Raw genomic sequence first — 17,268 nt, forward strand, 5'->3', positions numbered from 1 at the left:
AATGTGCATTATTAATATAAGAACTATCTCAGAGAGTGAGTCTGTGCATTTTCTATCTTGTCTTGGATCTAGAAACATCCATTCAGCACTTCTCATCTGCATTTGCCTTGCTCTGTAAGTCTAGGGTACAGTGATATCTTTTAGATATAGATAGGAATATAGTAAAGATTAGTTTAGATGTTTTCTGTATTTGTTTGAGACTGTTCTGCAATGTTGTTTTATAATATTTCCTGTTATTCTAAACTCTGTCATCACTGTGCTGAGTTATTGAGTATTGTTTTGTTCTTGTATTAGTTAATATATTTAAAACTTTTAATTGTGGCTGGTTTTAGAGATATGCTCTTAGTGTACTTGCATATGCATTGGGTGACACTGTAAAGGCCACTCTTAAATTGCCTTGCAAGTCTTGGTCACACTTATCATTGGATAATAGTAACATCACACAGTAGGATTAGTCACCCTTTGGGAAGGGCCTTATAGTAACTGGCAAAGAGCTGGCTGGTGGTAGTAACAACTACCTTTTAGTCTGGGCAGAAGGTGCAGAGCTAGGAAACCTGTGCCAGGCTTTCCCAGGAGTGTGTGTATGTCCGTATATAAATCAAATCTCAAAGTGTGTGTGTCAGCTTCTTGAGAAGGGACACGAAGCACTGGTTGGACAGAGAGGGGGCTGAAGGTTTTGGCTTGAAAGCTCAGCTGAGATCTTAACCCTATAACTGTTCCAGTGGGGAGTCTTATTGGGAATCTGGAGAAAGAGGGAGAAACCAGCCCCAGAGTGACTGTGATCTCTGTATGCTCTTATGGGAAATTGTACTTTACTGTGTGTGTCCTTGTCATCCTCCCAATGGGCACTTCCCTCACTGGTGCTAGTGGTGAGGATTTAAGCTCCTTGATTACTGGGCCAGTGCAGGGAAGTCACAACATGATTAATGTAATAGATGTTATCAAAGGTTATTTGTGTATAATAGGCTTAGCTCGATAACCAAATTTTTCACAGAAAAATATCAGGTCATATAACATTCAATAACTAACACCGATGTTGCAGAAACATTAGCTTTGACAGAAAATTAAACAAAAGCTTTTGCAAGGGAGATGACCCTATAACTCCAAATTATTCGGTAAAAAATGGAAGTGTTAAGTAATTAAAAATACAAAGATCAATTTATTTCCTTCTAATTAACATGCCTATTCCATGGTTGACACTACTTCAGGTCCTCAGATTTAACATGTAAACAATAAACAATTGATTATGGAATTCTTTGTTCAGTAACTCGTGTTACAAAGTCATCTCTGAAGCAAATGAATGTTATAATAAATTTAGTATGAACTGCAGATACAGTGGTATAGCAGGTAGTACAGTTTCCCCAAAGCATTTGGCTGTCAAGCTTGGCCCATATACGTGTAAATGTTCACTGTTTGGTTTGTTTTTTTTTCCTTATATTCCTAATATATGTTATTAGGGGTACTGATAATTTGGCTCACTATTGAAATGTTGACACTTGAAATGGTGAGTACCAGCAAGCCAGAAAATGTCTGAAAACACAGGAGAAGATCGAATTTCAAAAATTAATCTTTTCCTTTAAACTTTTTCTTGCTGGGGGGGTTCTTATCTGCAACCACCCACGTTGGGGGCAAGCCTCCCAAAAACATATACACCAACTGTAAGATTGACATACTTCAGAGAAAAGGGAATATTCTGAGAAATGGCATCTCAGACTTTGTATGTGTAATTCCAAACTTTTGGCCTTTCAGTCTCTGTATTTCGGGACTCACTCTAACAGATCCCAAAATTCCAGATGGTTATCAAAAATTGTCTGTGACATGTGAGCATGTACATTAATCTGGCAGTTGACTGACATCTCATTTCATTCAGGGGTGTTTTTTGGTCTTCCATCCATTTCTGTGAGATGATCCATCTCCAGCATGACCATGAATGTGATTAAAGATCTGTCAAAAGATTAAATGAATAAATGAATGAATCAATGAAGGAAGGATAGAATGAAAGTAAATAATGCATAAAGTTAATTAGCTGTTCCTTTCAAATAAGTCCCATGGCTGGTTATTAGGCTGTATGGTTCACTTTCACTAATGGAAAATGTAAGGCACTTGGCAGTTCATTTCTGTGAAATGGTCAGCATTACAACAATTTTCATCATCAGAGAGTTCATAAGAGTCAATTTTAAATGAAATTAGCAACTAATGAGTTTATACAATATGGTGTCGACAGGTCTGTCAAGGACACTATTACTATGAAAATAATTTGAATAAGTTGTATTGTTTTAGAGTTATATAACTGATATAATATATGTTACTATAAGGTAGAAAACCAGCACCATATACAAATTCCAGTAAATCTGCATTCATTTCATCCGTGATTTTTGTAAGCCAATGTTAAAAAATAACTTTTTTTTCAGTTGAACAACTTCCTACCATTACAAACCAATCACCATCAACACTAGTAGCCTTTCCATTTGATGAAGAATTTCAGATTAAGTGTGAAGCAAAAGGAAATCCCAAACCCATGTAAGTAATTTCAATAGCATTTACAGTTCATAAATGCACATCTAGTAAATTTCCTATACGATCATTGCACATTTCTAAGAATGGTGTGTCTGGCTTGCTAACTATTACTATATCTGTGAGCATACTGACTCAAAAGGTTATATAGTTCAAACACATTGTCTTCATTCCTGTGATGAGGAGCTAAGGCTGTCTGTTAATATGCATTTAAGCTTTGGAAAAGACATCTCACAAATGAAGTTGCTTTATAGGTTGGCTTGCAACTTAACCTTTATTTTGCATCATTCTGTTCACATTAATCACAGCCATATTGCACTGAGTTTTAGTCATCACTTTTTTTTCAGAAGAATTACTCCTTCCTGCTGTTAGTCATTTAGCTTTACCTATAAATGTCAGTATCTTGGTGCAATTAAATATCCTCACCTCCATTTTATTCTGTATTGTCTACATAGAGCAATTTATATTATGCACTGCATTGTTTCATGAAACCTGATAACAGCTGTAGCACTGCATAGCAGCTACTTTCTGTAAACGTGTTGTGAAATACTTTATCCACTGCAAGAGAAAATAATCTGTAGTTTTAGATGACAGAGATATAGGTTGATAGGCAGACAGACAAAGAGATAGATTGACAGATAGATAATTTACCTGATAACTTCCATTTGTAGCATATTAGTATATTTTTTACCATACACACATGAGCGCACATGTATACACACACACACACACACACACACACACACACACACACACACACACACACACACACACACACACACACACACAGCCAATGATATATGAATACTTTTATACATACATGGAAACCCAGTAGACTACCTGTTTACCTTATGTTGCCAATCTGATTGCATTTAGTATTGTGAGGTATTGCCTCCCTGCATCTCTTTACTAATGTGTGCTAATGCTAACACTAACCCTACTCCTAACCCCAGCATTGAATGACTACTTGACTAAAAAAGGAAAATAAAACTTCCCCTTTGCAATACTTAACCCTAGGCTAACAATATGTTTAGTCCACATTTATGTGAATAGTGTTATTGTTAGGGAAAGGGTTTTCTTATGTTAATGTATAGAGTTAGTGTTAGGGGGCAAAGTTATAGGGTTAGCACACATAAACAAAGAAAAGTGTAGGACTTGACCTTAACTCAGTTGCCCCTGCCCTAGCTCCAGCCCATCACATTCTTTTAGAAGAAACTATTAACATAATACTATCACTACAGAAGACACTCAGACTCACATCACATACGTTGGCCACACATGCAGCACTAAATATATCCCTTCCTGTACATCTTAATCTTATCCTAACCCACAAATATGTTCACACACACACTCCCACCCCTAACATAGGGTTTGGCATTAAAAAGTTAAGCCCACAGTTACCTTACACACTGACACTTACCTGATGTTCTTCATTCCACATTGCTGCAGTCCTAACAATTGGGTAGTCCATGCAGAAGCAATTTTGCGAGTGCAGTTTGTTTTGAAAGTTTCTGAAGCCAGAGTTTCAGACCGAATCAAAGTTGGCTAAGTACCCGTTAGGGAATTTTGGTTTTTCTTGCCTCAGTATTTAACCGGTTGTCAGAAAAAGTGAATAACTGTATTATTATAAAATGCCGCCGGATGCTCCGGCTGGCTGCTTTCTAAAAAAACAAAGACAAAGCAGCAAAGCAGTTCTTTAGAGGGCTCAGTGGAGCCGGAGGTTTTGCCAGGTGTTTCTTTGGAGTCTCAGGAGAGACTTTACTGTTACAGGATGTATCCTCTCAGGAAGTAGGCCAGGCTGAGGGGCTTCTCAGGTGGCTGTTCTTTCTGTTTCCAAGGCTTCTTTGAGGGCAGGCCAAGTTTTGCTTCAGTGGGGTTTCTCCTAGTGCTTCAGGGTCTTTGCCTAAGAAACATATGCTTAAAATGGCTGATAAGGGTTCTATGCCCCTCCTGATAAGAGGCCTAGGGTGGAACCTGAGTTTGAGAGTTTTGAGCAATGCTCGAGGCTTCTGAGTCTTTGAAGACTTGCAGGAGTACCTCCTTATGCTGATTCTGATGTGGATGATTCTACTCCTTCAGCTTCTCCTCCTGAGGATTTTTCATTTTCGGAGACTCTGCATTCCATGAGGGAGCATTTTAAATGGGAAGGTCAAGATTTCTCTGATTCCAGGAAAAGGCTTAGGGAATTCTTGTTTTACCCCAGCATAGGCCTTTAGCTATACCTCCTGTTTTGAATGTGGTGGAAGATGTTTTTGCAGAGGCTTCCTGAATCCTGATTCTTTGCCTCCTGCCCCAGTTAAACCGGATAGGTATTATAGGGTGCCTGACGCTCATAAGTATCTTTTAAGAGTCCTAGGGCAGACCCGAAACTGTCTCTCAGGGGCCTAAAGGTGTGAAGGCCTCAGTTGTTAAAAATCCTGTCCCTCCTGATAAAGAGGCAAGGGCTTTGGATAGATGGGGAAAGAAAGTGTATACTTCTTCCACTTTAGCCATGAGGCGTTGAATTGTCAGTTTCACATGTTAAAATATCAGAATTATCTTCTTTCACAGTTGAAATCTAAGGTGGATGCTCTGGCGGAAGGTATTGAGTGTAAAGAGTTGCAGGATTTAGTTCATGTGTCTGAACAAGTGGGTAAACATTCCTTGCAATGTGGTTTTGATGCTGTGCAGGCCTCCTCCAGGGTGGCTGCCACTGGTTCTGTTCTTCTGGTTGAGAGATCAGAACTTAGCTGAGCATGTTAAGACAAGGATTTTGGATGCTCCTTTACAGTCTGATGTGTTGTTTGGTTCGCCTGTGGAAGCAGTTTTAAAGAAAATGGAGGACAAGGCTAAGTCTATGCAAACTGTTAAGGATTTTTTGCAGGTGCAGCCTCCAAAGTTTAGTAGAAATTGGCCTGCTAAGGGGTGGACTTATCCTGCTTATGATTCCCAGTCTAGGGGTAGGTCTAGACGTGGTAGGGGCAGAGCTCAAGGTTCTTTTAGGCCTAGGACAGGAAGTTCACCTGCTCAGACTTCTGGTGAGGGCAGGGGTCAGTCCTTTCGTAAGCAGACCCAATGACCTGCCTTTTCAGCTGCCAGTACCTTCTCGCCTGGCGGCACCTCTAGGAGGAAGACTGTCTCTTTTCAAAGAAAATTGGGATTTAATTACCCAAGACAAATGGGTTCTGGATATCATTCACCACGGTTACAGGTTTTATTTCCATACCTTGCCTCCTTTCAAAGGTATGCCAGACATTCCTCCTCTACAAAGAACAGAGGCTAACAAATTTCTCTGTTACTCCAAATAGGAGCCATTCAGTCAGTTCCGGTGCCAGAAAGGGGCCTAGGATTTTATTCTCGCCTGTTCCTAGTACCAAAGAAGGGGAACACGTGGAGACCAATTTTGGATTTATCTATCCTCAACACTTATCTGGACATTCCAAAGTTCAAAATGTTGACGTTACAACAGCTTTTACCTCTACTGGGCAAAGATCACTGGATGGTAACTTTAGATCTCAAGGAAGCTTACCTTCATGTGCCTATAAGACTAAATTGCAGAAAGTATCTGCGTTTTAACTGGAAATTCTCATTATCAGTTCTCTGCATTGCCCTTTGGCTTATCTACTGCAGTATTCACAAAGGTTCTGGCTCCAGTGATAGCTTACTTCAGGCTAAAAGGAATTCAAATCTATCCTTACTTGGACGACTGCCTGATTCTGGCTCAAGAAAAGGAAGACCTTCTACAGCATTTGGAATATGTCATAGCAGTGCTAAGATGCCTAGGGTATTCTGTGAACGAAATAAAGTCCAGTCTAGTACCCTCTCAAGACATGTGCTTTCTGGGTGTGAGACTGAATACAGCAGCCCAGATGGCCTTTCTAACCCCGGACAAACAAAAGAATCTTTCCAGTTACTTCCATCAATTATCTCTTCAGTCCGGGCTGACTGCAAGGACAGTCCTTCAAGCCTTAGGGTTCATGGCATCTTGTATTCTGGTGCTTCCCAATGCCAAACTGCATATGAGGAAGCTGCAATGGTATCTCAAAAATCTATGGACACAGCACTGCCAGGATTTGGACACTGTCATTCAAATAATACCTTGCATTCAAAAGGAATTTTTGTGGTGGGCTCAGGAATGTCACCTAAACAAGGGACTCTCTGTGACCCGGCCAGAGGCAAGTCAGATTCTAACGACAGATGCCTCAGACATTGCTTGGGGAGCTCATCTAGATGGAATGTGGATACAAGACAAGTGGCCTGCCAGACTACAGCATCTACATATCAACATGAAAGAGATGTTAGCAGTCCAGTTTGCATTAATGGCTTTCAAGGAGTTACTTCTTCCAGGGCAGGTGTTGATTCTAACAGACAACACAACTGCCATGTGGTACATCAACAAACAAGGGGGAACACATTCTTACCCATTGTGCAGGCAAGCAATGCTTTTATGGGAGACTGCGCTCAGCTTGCAACTAACTCTTCAGGCAAGGTTTCTGGAGCACAGAACTCCTTAGCAGATGTGTTAAGCAGACAAATCATGGATCCCCACGAGTGGAAACTGGATCTTCATGTATTTCGAAAATTGACAGTGTCCTGGGGAACTCCAGGCATAGATCTGTTCGCTTCTCCACTAAACCACCAGCTGCCAAAGTTTTGCACGAAGCAGAATTTCATCACACAGCTTGGAAAGTGGATGCTCTTTCTTTCAGTTGGAAAAATCTTCATGTGTATGCTTTTCCACCTCTGCCTCTTCTTCCAAAGGTGCTTCTAAAAGTCAGACAAGACAAGCCAAGGATGATTTTAATAGCTCCAGATTGGCCTCGGCAGCACTGGTACCCATTACTGAGGAGTCTGGTAAGGAAGCCTCCATGGCCTTTACCCTTGATTCCACACCTATTGTCTCAGAGGGACGGTCATCTGCTCAATGTCAAGCTTCAAACTCTTCATCTAACAGCCTGGCATGTTCTGTTTTGAACGACAGCAGGTCTCAACTTCCTCAGCAAGTTTTAAATGTGATTATGGAAGCCAGGAGACCTAGTACAAGGAAAGTGTACGCAGAAAAATGGAAGAGATTTTTGTTTTGGAGTGCAGCAAACAATTTGGAGATTTCTGAGCCTAATTTGAGTGTGGCTCTTCAATATCTTACTGAGTTATTGGACAAAGGTTTGTCTTTCTCTTCCATTAAGATTCATGCTGCAGCAATATCAGCTCACTATGATTGTGACCCACCATTGTTTTCACATCCTTTATTCAAGCAATTTCTTAGAGGGGCAAAGAATATAAGACCCCACGAGAGGCTCCTACTCCTGCTTGGGATCTCAATTTTGTGTTGGAGAAACTTACTCTACAACCTTTTGAGCCTCTGCTACTGCTGAACTGAAATACTTGTCATGGAAGACTGCTTTTTGTTGGCCATTACTTCTGCAAGAAGGGTTTCTGAGTTACAGGCCCTTATGGCGGTTGAGCCTTTTGATTTTTCATAAGGATAGGGTATCATAATCCTTCCTTTATGCCTAAGGTGGTTTCTAGTGTGGCTTTAAACCAAACTATTCATTTGCCTACTTTCTATGCAGATCCCCAAAATAAAGGGGAAAAGATTTTGCACACTTTAGATGTACACAGGCAATTGCGTTATTATTTAAGCAGGACTAAGGATTTTAGGCAGTCTCAGCAGTTGTTTGTTTCTTTTGCTTTGAGTTCAGGGCAAGCCTGTGTCAAAACAAACTATTTCTAGGTGGATTGGGTTTTGCATTGCATTTTGTTATTCCCATCATGGCAAAGAGATTCCAGCTGGGATTAGGCCTCATTCCACTAGGGCTACTGCCACTTCAACAGCATTTCTAAGGGGTGGCAACTAAGGATATTTTGGAGGCAGCTACTTGGAGTTCAGTGCATACTTTCTCTAAGCATTACCACCTTCCTCTCTACTCTAAGTCTAGGGCTGGTTTTGCCACAGCTATTTTGCAAGGCATGTTATCAGCTCCTGCTTCCTTATGATTTGCCAGCCTCCCTTACCTCTGCTTTGGGATTCTACCCAATTGTTAGGACTGCAGCAATGTGGAATGAAGAACATAGTACAGTTTTGTACCTACCATAAATGTAGATGTTCGAGGATCCACATTGCTGCAGTCCAATTTACCCTACCTCCTTCCCCTCTGTGTTTAGGGGTGGTTGTGTAGGTGAGATTATATTCTGGTACCTTTGTATATATTGTATATATTTTTGGTGCAGGTATGTTTGGTGTGTTTTGGTTTGGGCCTTGTCTTTTTAGGGTCTTCTGACATCTGGGGCAAGAAAAGACTGAGGATATGACGTCGGTCATGCGCATTAGTACCCTATACTTTGGTATTCGGGCCGACTGGACAGCGGACTACCCAATTGTTAGGACTGCAGCAATGTGGATCCTCGAACATCTACATTTATGGTAGGTACAAAACTGTACTTTTTCCAGATCTTGGTAAAGAGTACTTTCAACATATTTCCCATGCACTCTACTATGATGACAAGCTGATGATTTGTCAGACTAAAGTACAGTTATGCTAAACAGTAAGCTTTTTGTAAGAGCTGTACTGTGACATAGAGAGATAAAGAAATGACTGTGGACCAAACAACCTTGGTTAGATTAACTGCTCAGGTATTTGAGGTGTAGCAAGGGAAGGTGGGTTTACCTGTGTAAGGTGGAGGGACACATACTTGGATGCAACTTGGTTTAGATCTGTGGTCAAGGCTGAAGACAAGTAAGGGGGGGACATTGTTCTTAGTAGAATAAGTGGGGGGGGGTATTGGCTGAGTTATGGAGAGGTAGGATGATATGCCACACTGCATGACCACCCATTGGAAAGTAATAGCTGTATGCGAGGGGGAAAATGAGTTGCTATTAAAGTATAAATCCTCAACAGAAATGTAATGTGGCACTCAGATTCTTCAGTGTCCTCACCAGGCCTGAACAAGGGTTGAAGCAAGTCTGAGATTGAACAGGAGATGGCAGCAGACATGGTGTTAAAGCATGGGCAACTGATGCAGGGGAGAATAAATACTGGACAAAAAAGTTTTTGAAAAGGTGTGTTCAAGTGGGGAAATAGGAAAAGTACATTTTTGTTGAGTGAAGTTTGAATAGTTCTGTTTGCAACAAGTAGGACTGGGTAGGAGTGTGAGCATGTGTTTGCAGGTTAGGGTTAGAGTAAGTGCAAGGCAAGATGAAAGATTTTATTGTGTCTGTGTGTATGTGAATGTTTTGACATATGCAAGTAACTATGCTAAATGCCAGTTTCTTCAACAATGTGTTTCTTTGTGTTTTAGAATTTGCAGTAAGGGTTTGTGAATTAGGGTTACAGTAAGGACTATGTTAAGGGATAGATATTAGTGTTGTGCATGTGATTGTGCACGCCCATTTGTGTGTGTGTGTGTGTGTGTGTGTGTGTGTGTGTGTGTGTGTGTGTGTGTGTGTGTGTGCGCATATGCACACGTGTATATGGATGTCTAAGTGTTAGTGGAACTGTTAAGGATGTAGTTTGAGTTAGGGATAGCGTAAGGGTTAGCATGCATGAGCAAGGTGAGGTGGGCGAAAAAAGTCATCTTTTCTCTTTAGTTATATGTAAACTTCTTATGCCTTTAACTTTTAATCTATACATTATCTTTTAAAACATTCTTGCCCTAGCAGTAACTTTAATAGCAGATTTTTCAATTTGCTTAATCCTAACCCTAAAAAAAAAAAAACTTCATTGCAAATTTGTTTAAAAGGTGTAATGTTAGAGAAAATGTTTTTTTTTTTTTGTAAATTAATGAGTAGTGTTAATGCTAACAAGCTGATGTAGAAAGGAGGTTCACCTATTGTCCTATCTGCACTACTTCACAAGATATTTGGACACACACACACACACACACACACACACACACACACACACACACACACACACACACACACACACACACACACACACACACACAGCATCAAATATGTACAGCACTACATATATCCCCCCAATCTAACCCTTACTTTCACTCTACCCTTCAAGCTGTCACACACACATAAATAATAAAATCTGCATCTTCACCTTACCTAACCAGTACCCTAACCCAACAGTCACGCATATGCATTCACTTGCATAAACAGCACAAAACATCCATCAAAGAATGCATTCAGTTTACTCAACCAGCCAAGCACACTGTTATATCATTTGCTGTTTGATGAAGTATCCAATACCACCACCCCCAACACAAACATACATATGGTTCCCTATTAGAAACACATTAGCTATCAGGAGCAAGCATCAAAAGACAAAACAGGGAGCATAAAAAACTTGGAAAGTTGAACAATAAAGACCTTGAACGTGCAGGATTGTGGCACAGTGTAGATTGGGCTTTTGCTCCTTTCTCTACTGTAGTGCACTCTTGGAGTTTGTATATATAAGTAGCAGTGGGTGTTGGAGGTGAAGAGGGGCTTGCCCCCTCTGCAAAGTGTTTGTTTTTTTTTTTGTTTTTCAGCCTTACAGGTTTTCAGTCTTCATGATTTGGTATTTTGACATTCTCTGCAGTGAGCTTTTGTCTTTCCAAAAGAGGGATTCACAGACATAAGCACACACACACACACACACACACACACACACACACACACACACACACACACACATACACATACATATATATATATATATATATATATATATATATATATATATATATACACACACACACACACACATTGTATGTGTGTATGAGTGTGATATAAGTATATGTGTATATATATATATATATATATATATATATATATATATATATATATATATATATATATATATATATTTCTGTGTGTGTGTGTGTGTATAACTACACAAGCAAGCATGCTTATAGGCATATGCACAAAAACACACAAATGCACACACATAGACAAACTAATGTCTATTGATCTGTTTTATCTGGGGTAGTGTTTAAAAGACTAAGGGAAATTTAGCCAGGAAGCTGGGGAACTTACACTACTCATTGTAAGTAGGGATATTTGGATACTCAGGCATTCGTGCAATCCTCTTTTTCCTAGGACAGGGAGTCACACATTTATAGAGCTAGTTTAAGTGAAAGCTTTTTGAAGATGAGAAAACAGAGTTTACAGAGGTGAAAGAAGAAATTGTTGCTAGCTTTGAGTTGGGAGGGTTGCAGAATGCATTTATATTGGATATGATTCAGCAAGAGGCACCAGACAACAAATGGGAGGCATTGTGGGTAAATGTAATGGCTATATTTTTAGGAGGAGAACATACAAGAAAAAGGAGAAGAAGGAGAGAAGAAGCAAAAAGTTGATGGACTTACATATGGTAGTGTTGCAGCTATATTAAGGGAACAAAGAAAAGAATGACTTATTTTTGTATATAAAAAAGGAAACATTTGTTGAGAATACAAACAATAGAAAACAAACCATTAGATGTGAGGAATGGGACTCATTTGTACCTTTGGGGATACATGCATCTGAATAAGATCATGCATTTTAATTGGTAAAGAAATGTTTTATGACATTATATTTGAAAATGAAGAAGGACTAGAAAAGGTTTTCTGTCAATATGAAGCAAAAACATTTTTCCTTGGAATAAGTTTGTGATAACTGTGTTTAATAGAGAGACAATGAAACAGAAAAAACAATAAATTTGCAGTTTAGAGCTGATGTGGAAAATGGTTTACAAGAAAATTTGAAAGAACTGTGTCAAAATATTATGTACAATGTAAATACTTTTGATAATAGCAGACTGTCGGCTGCAAGGTGAGAATATTTTGTTGTTTTGAAAATGATTAATGGTAAAACACAGCATTTTTCAAATGCAGTGATGGGGAATAGAGCAAAGTTTTTTTTAAGCTATTATCCAACTAAAAACTTTTTTTTGAGGGGTACAGATCACCTTTGTAAAAATGTAATAAAATATGATATATAATATGTGTTGAGAAAAAAACATGATATCAAACAAAAAACATGTAGTAGTAAGTGTTATAAATGTGAGGAAATTGGCCATTTATGTGTGGATTGTCCAAATAAAAATGAAAATAAAAAAGTCTGAAGTACTAGGAGAAAATAAAGAAATAGGAAATGAAAATGTGATGGGAATGAGGAATCAGGAGAACAAGATGTATGGAAGAACAAGAGAAATTACAGGGAGAAGGAGTAGTAAATAGTAAAATAAATTAGTTAAAAAAAGAAGAAGACTTTAAGTAAAGGAAGTGGGGAAGAAGAAATGAGATGGAATAAAGTTAGAAAGTAAAATACTGTTGTTAAAAGGGTAAGACATATGAAAAGAAAATATAAAGAATAAACTTGAAAAACAAAATGGAAAAGATTTTTTAGTTATTCTAAATGCAAACAGTATAATCAGTGATGTAAGGATAACTGTTCAGTTAGGCTAGTTAGGTAGGTAGTTATGGGACGGGTGGGAGAGCTGTGTATTGCCGAAAATGTCACAAGTGACATTTTCGACAATACAGAGCTGTTTTCGACATTAGGAAAATTCGGAAATGTTCATTTCCGATGTATAAATTCGAAAATGCAGACATGTTTTGTTCTGATTTTCATATTTATGATAGTAAACCATATATATAAATATATATATATATATATATATATATATATATATATATATATATATATATATATATATCATGGTTAAGGTAATCAAGAATTTAGAAATTTATTTAAAGTGGGTAGGTTTAAAAATAAAATTTGAGAAAAGTAAGGATTTCAAGAGATAATTTTAAAAAGCTGAACTGTATTTTACTAATTAAAGATTGAAATTTCATGTATAGAATTTGATAGCTATGAGCACATGGAAAGAAAAATAGAAAGATGGTTTAATTGAAATGAAAGATGTGATTAAGTTATATGTTTTTCGTCAAGTTTCTAAAAGAAATTATATTTATTGAATAGTTGTATACTAGGCAGGTTAGGATATTTGGGCTTAATAATGGTTTGTCCTTGATAATTTCAGAAAATAAATTCTAGTATTTTTTTTAACTTCTTTTGGCTTCAAGACTGAACCATTTAAATGGGAAAAATATATAATAAGATGAAAGAAAGGGGTATGAATTTTAAAAAATCTTATTGTTCATCTGGCATCCTTATGTTTGAATGAAACATTAAGAGGAAGAGTATATGAAAAAGAAAGTGTAATAAATAAGTTAATATACAGAATATATGAATATTTGTGGTAGGGGTAGGAGGGCAAGGAGAAGAGGAGACAAGTAAAATAAAATAGTGGAAAGTAGAATTAATATGATAGAGATTAAAGATAAAAAAGGTATGGTATGAGGATATCCTGGAAAACTGTTTTATGTTAATCATTTGGAAAAATAGATATTAATGCTAAAAAAAGCTGTTAAAGAAAGACAACAAGATTTAAGTGATGGGATGAGACATGGGATTTACTCTGGATACTTTACAAACTTACCACAAAAAATGAAAGATGAAATATAAAGCAATGAAATATAGATCATGCTTGAAATGTGCTGAGACGAAAACTCTGGAACATTTTTATTGGAATAGAATAAGGTTAGAATATAGTGGAAGGAATGTTGGGAATGAAGACGCAGAACAGTTAAAAGGAATAAAACTGGAAAACAGTGTGCAGAATACATGCTCACATACATGTTGACAAAGAAAGATGAAATATGCATGCCTGAGATATATAAATTATAACAGGATAGGATGAAGAAAATGTTTAATAAAAGATGGGATGGGAAAGAGATTTGTTAAAAAGATCATTTTTTTGTTTGGCAAAAAGCATGGGAGGGATAAATGAAACATGAGAAAGTTAGCTACTTATTTATTTACTCCAAATGGAAAATGTTTTTTTTTATTTTATCTTTGCTGTTATATATTGATTTGTGGTGCATTTATGGTCAAACACGTATTGAATTGTAGTGCATTTATGGTCAAATAAGTTTGAATTGAATGCTTATGTTTTGATAAAGAACCTTAAATCTTGTTAATAGGTGCTGTGGGATCTTTTATATCCAGTTTAACTACCACCAACTCATTAAATGGGCCTCAGTTTAATATCTCATTTGAAGGATGAAATACTTAAGAGTGTAACACACTATACTGCTCTCCATTGTCAGCAAATGATCAACCTGAAATGGGAATAGAACTTACAACCTTCTGTATCAAAAGCAACAGTACTGTTTGTTGCACCACTGACACTGCATGCCATATTTAGAAAAGTGTTAAAATAAAGTATGTTAAATATTGAAATAAAGTCTATCAATTTCCCCTTTTTTCATCATAGTTTTTATATGACATTTAGCTTGTTGAGCAGCTGTATTTTGTCGGATATATTGTAAGCTTATTTTTTGCTTTGATTTTAACTGTCATGTTTTCTGCAAAATCAAAATCAGCTTAGAATGAAACTATCAGTATTGATAAACCTGGCAATTGAAATAGAAGGATGAGAACTGATAAAGTGATTGTCTAATATACGTTAAAATACTAAAGTTAGATGTTTGTATTCCCAGCTACTTTTTTTCTTTTTTGCTGATTTCTTCTATAGCAATTATCCAGCATATTTTGGATGTTTTAGATAATATGGTACAACAGCATCAATGGCATGCTTGCAAGGGACTACACACTTATAAGACAAATGAAAAAATGTGTGTGTGTATGTGTGTGTGTGTGTGTGTGTGTGTGTGTGTGTGTGTGTGTGTGTGTGTGTGTGTGTGTGTGTGTGTGCATGTTTCTATGTATACTGTGATGCATCTGATTTTATATAATTTCTTCAGCTTCTGGTGGAAGAGAAATGGAGAAGAATATGATCCCCTTTCAGATCCAAGAGTGACTGCACAAAAAAATTCTGGAACTTTTACTATTTACAACAATGGAAACTTGACCAGTTTTCAAGGAAAATATAGCTGCTATGCTTCCAATAAACTAGGAACAGCTGTGTCAGAAGAAACTGAATTCATTATACCAAGTAAGATTCTTGTTTAAATGAAGCATATTTTTTTTTGTATTACCCATTGACGTGCATAGCACTACTACCAAATTTTGGAAACTGTTATAATTATTGTTCAGTATAATGTTATTGAGATACATTTTAGTATAATATCTTATACTTTAGAGATAGCTGGGCCTACAGATGGTCAATCATTTCTCACTGATAAATCCTCTTTGGTGTTATGAGGTTTTGATGTTTACTGTGAATATGAATAATAAAGGAAGTAAACAGGAAATTACTCAAACTATACAACTTTAGGCAAGGTCTGCCAAAGTAATTGTTAATTTTCTGTGCAAAGTTGTGGAAGATGTCTGCAAAAGTAATCACTGCAGACACAGAATGATCAAATGATTATTCTAGCATAATTTGTTTGCATAAAATAAAATAACACAAAAATAAATAAATAAATCCATATTCTTATTTCCATTTTAAATGGTATATATTGTGCAAAATGATAGTCAGCCTTAAAAATTTCTATTACAGTTAGTAGATCCTTCACTACCCAGGTAGGGAATATAACGCATTGCAACAGATCTACTTCACATGGCTGAAAACTCAAAATACTGAATTTCATTTGACTGAGACCACAATACCAAATTTTCAAAATACTGAAAACTCATTTGACTGAGTCTCATTATACTGAAAACTTACCATGCTGAATTTCAAAATACTGAATTTTAAGACATAGATATGCGCACTTACAACACCAATGACTAACTGTTTCCAAAATTTTAAAAATTCTTGCTTACCCTCTTAACAGAAAGCAAATGATATAAAACCAAACTAGGTGGGAGGGGCTTCACCCCCACACCCACCAACTTTATATACTAACTCCAGGATTGCACTGCAGCGGGGAAAAGGGCATATACATTTTACTTACCTTACAGTACTGTACACGCTGCCACTACTGCCGGCAATGTATGAAACAACCGGCATATTACTTTATATACTTCCCATAAAATATATCCACATTTAGAAACACTACAACATTACTTTCTACTCTACTATCAGTATTCTTACAGTCGGTACTTTAAGTTACAGTAATGTTTTTTTTCTCACAAACAAGTCACATGTGAAGGAAAAAAAAACACACATCACGTGTATGGTTTAAAATTCAGTATTTTGAAATTCAGCATTGAAAGCTTTCAGTATAATGAGATTCATTCAAATGAGTTTTCAGTATTTTGAAAATTAGGTATTGTGGTCTCAGTCAGATGAAGTTCAGTATTTTGAATTTTCAGTCATATGAAGTAGACCCCATTGCAACACATTGCTTGATATGCTTAGTTTTGAAGTAATTTCCCCTTAAAGGAAAAAGGCCTTTTTTTCAAGCAATTACCTGCTGTAAGAAATGTGTTTTTTTTTTTTTTTTTTTACAGAATGCACATTATTATGTATTTAATCAGTTTCAAACTCAAGGGCTTTCATCATTTATCACTTGAGAAATAGGATTTATACTTCATAACAAATCTGTGGTCCGTGTGCACTTTTACAGATTTTAATCAGGTCACTTACTTTTTATTTATATCACTTTGCCAAAAATAATGTCTTGTGTGAAGAGTTTGTAAAATTTCTTAGAAAAGACACAGTTCATTCTGTGCACTGTAAGAGACAGGCATGTAATTATGGTCTGTTTTCATTTATATTTCTTTTTGGTTGAGGGTACCAGTTCAAATGCTACTGAAAGATATTTTCTAGTTTGATAAATGTTGCTTAGTTTATTTCACATCCCAAGTAATCGTCTTTTCCATTTATAGATAATATGCCATAGATAGGGTAATTATGCATCTTATTGTGACCACCATTTTTCATA

At 37.0% G+C, this 17,268-nt stretch overlaps 1 protein-coding gene across 13 annotated transcripts in view; it reads left to right on the forward strand.

Moving 5' to 3' along the window:
• The window catches only part of CHL1 (cell adhesion molecule L1 like), a 1,311,467-nt gene that overhangs the window by 634,779 nt on the left and 659,420 nt on the right, over positions 1-17,268 (forward strand). For all 13 annotated transcript variants that reach the window (XM_044077996.1, XM_044078002.1, XM_044078005.1 and 10 more), the window contains 2 exons: positions 2,412-2,520; positions 15,241-15,431. In XM_044077996.1, coding sequence (XP_043933931.1) covers positions 2,412-2,520; positions 15,241-15,431 — 300 coding nt within the window. The remainder of the gene's footprint in view (positions 1-2,411; positions 2,521-15,240; positions 15,432-17,268) is intronic.

This window comes from Protopterus annectens, chromosome 7.part0, assembly GCF_019279795.1.
Source record: "Protopterus annectens isolate FY-2018-M chromosome 7.part0, PAN1.0, whole genome shotgun sequence".
Lineage (NCBI taxonomy): Eukaryota > Metazoa > Chordata > Ceratodontiformes > Protopteridae > Protopterus > Protopterus annectens.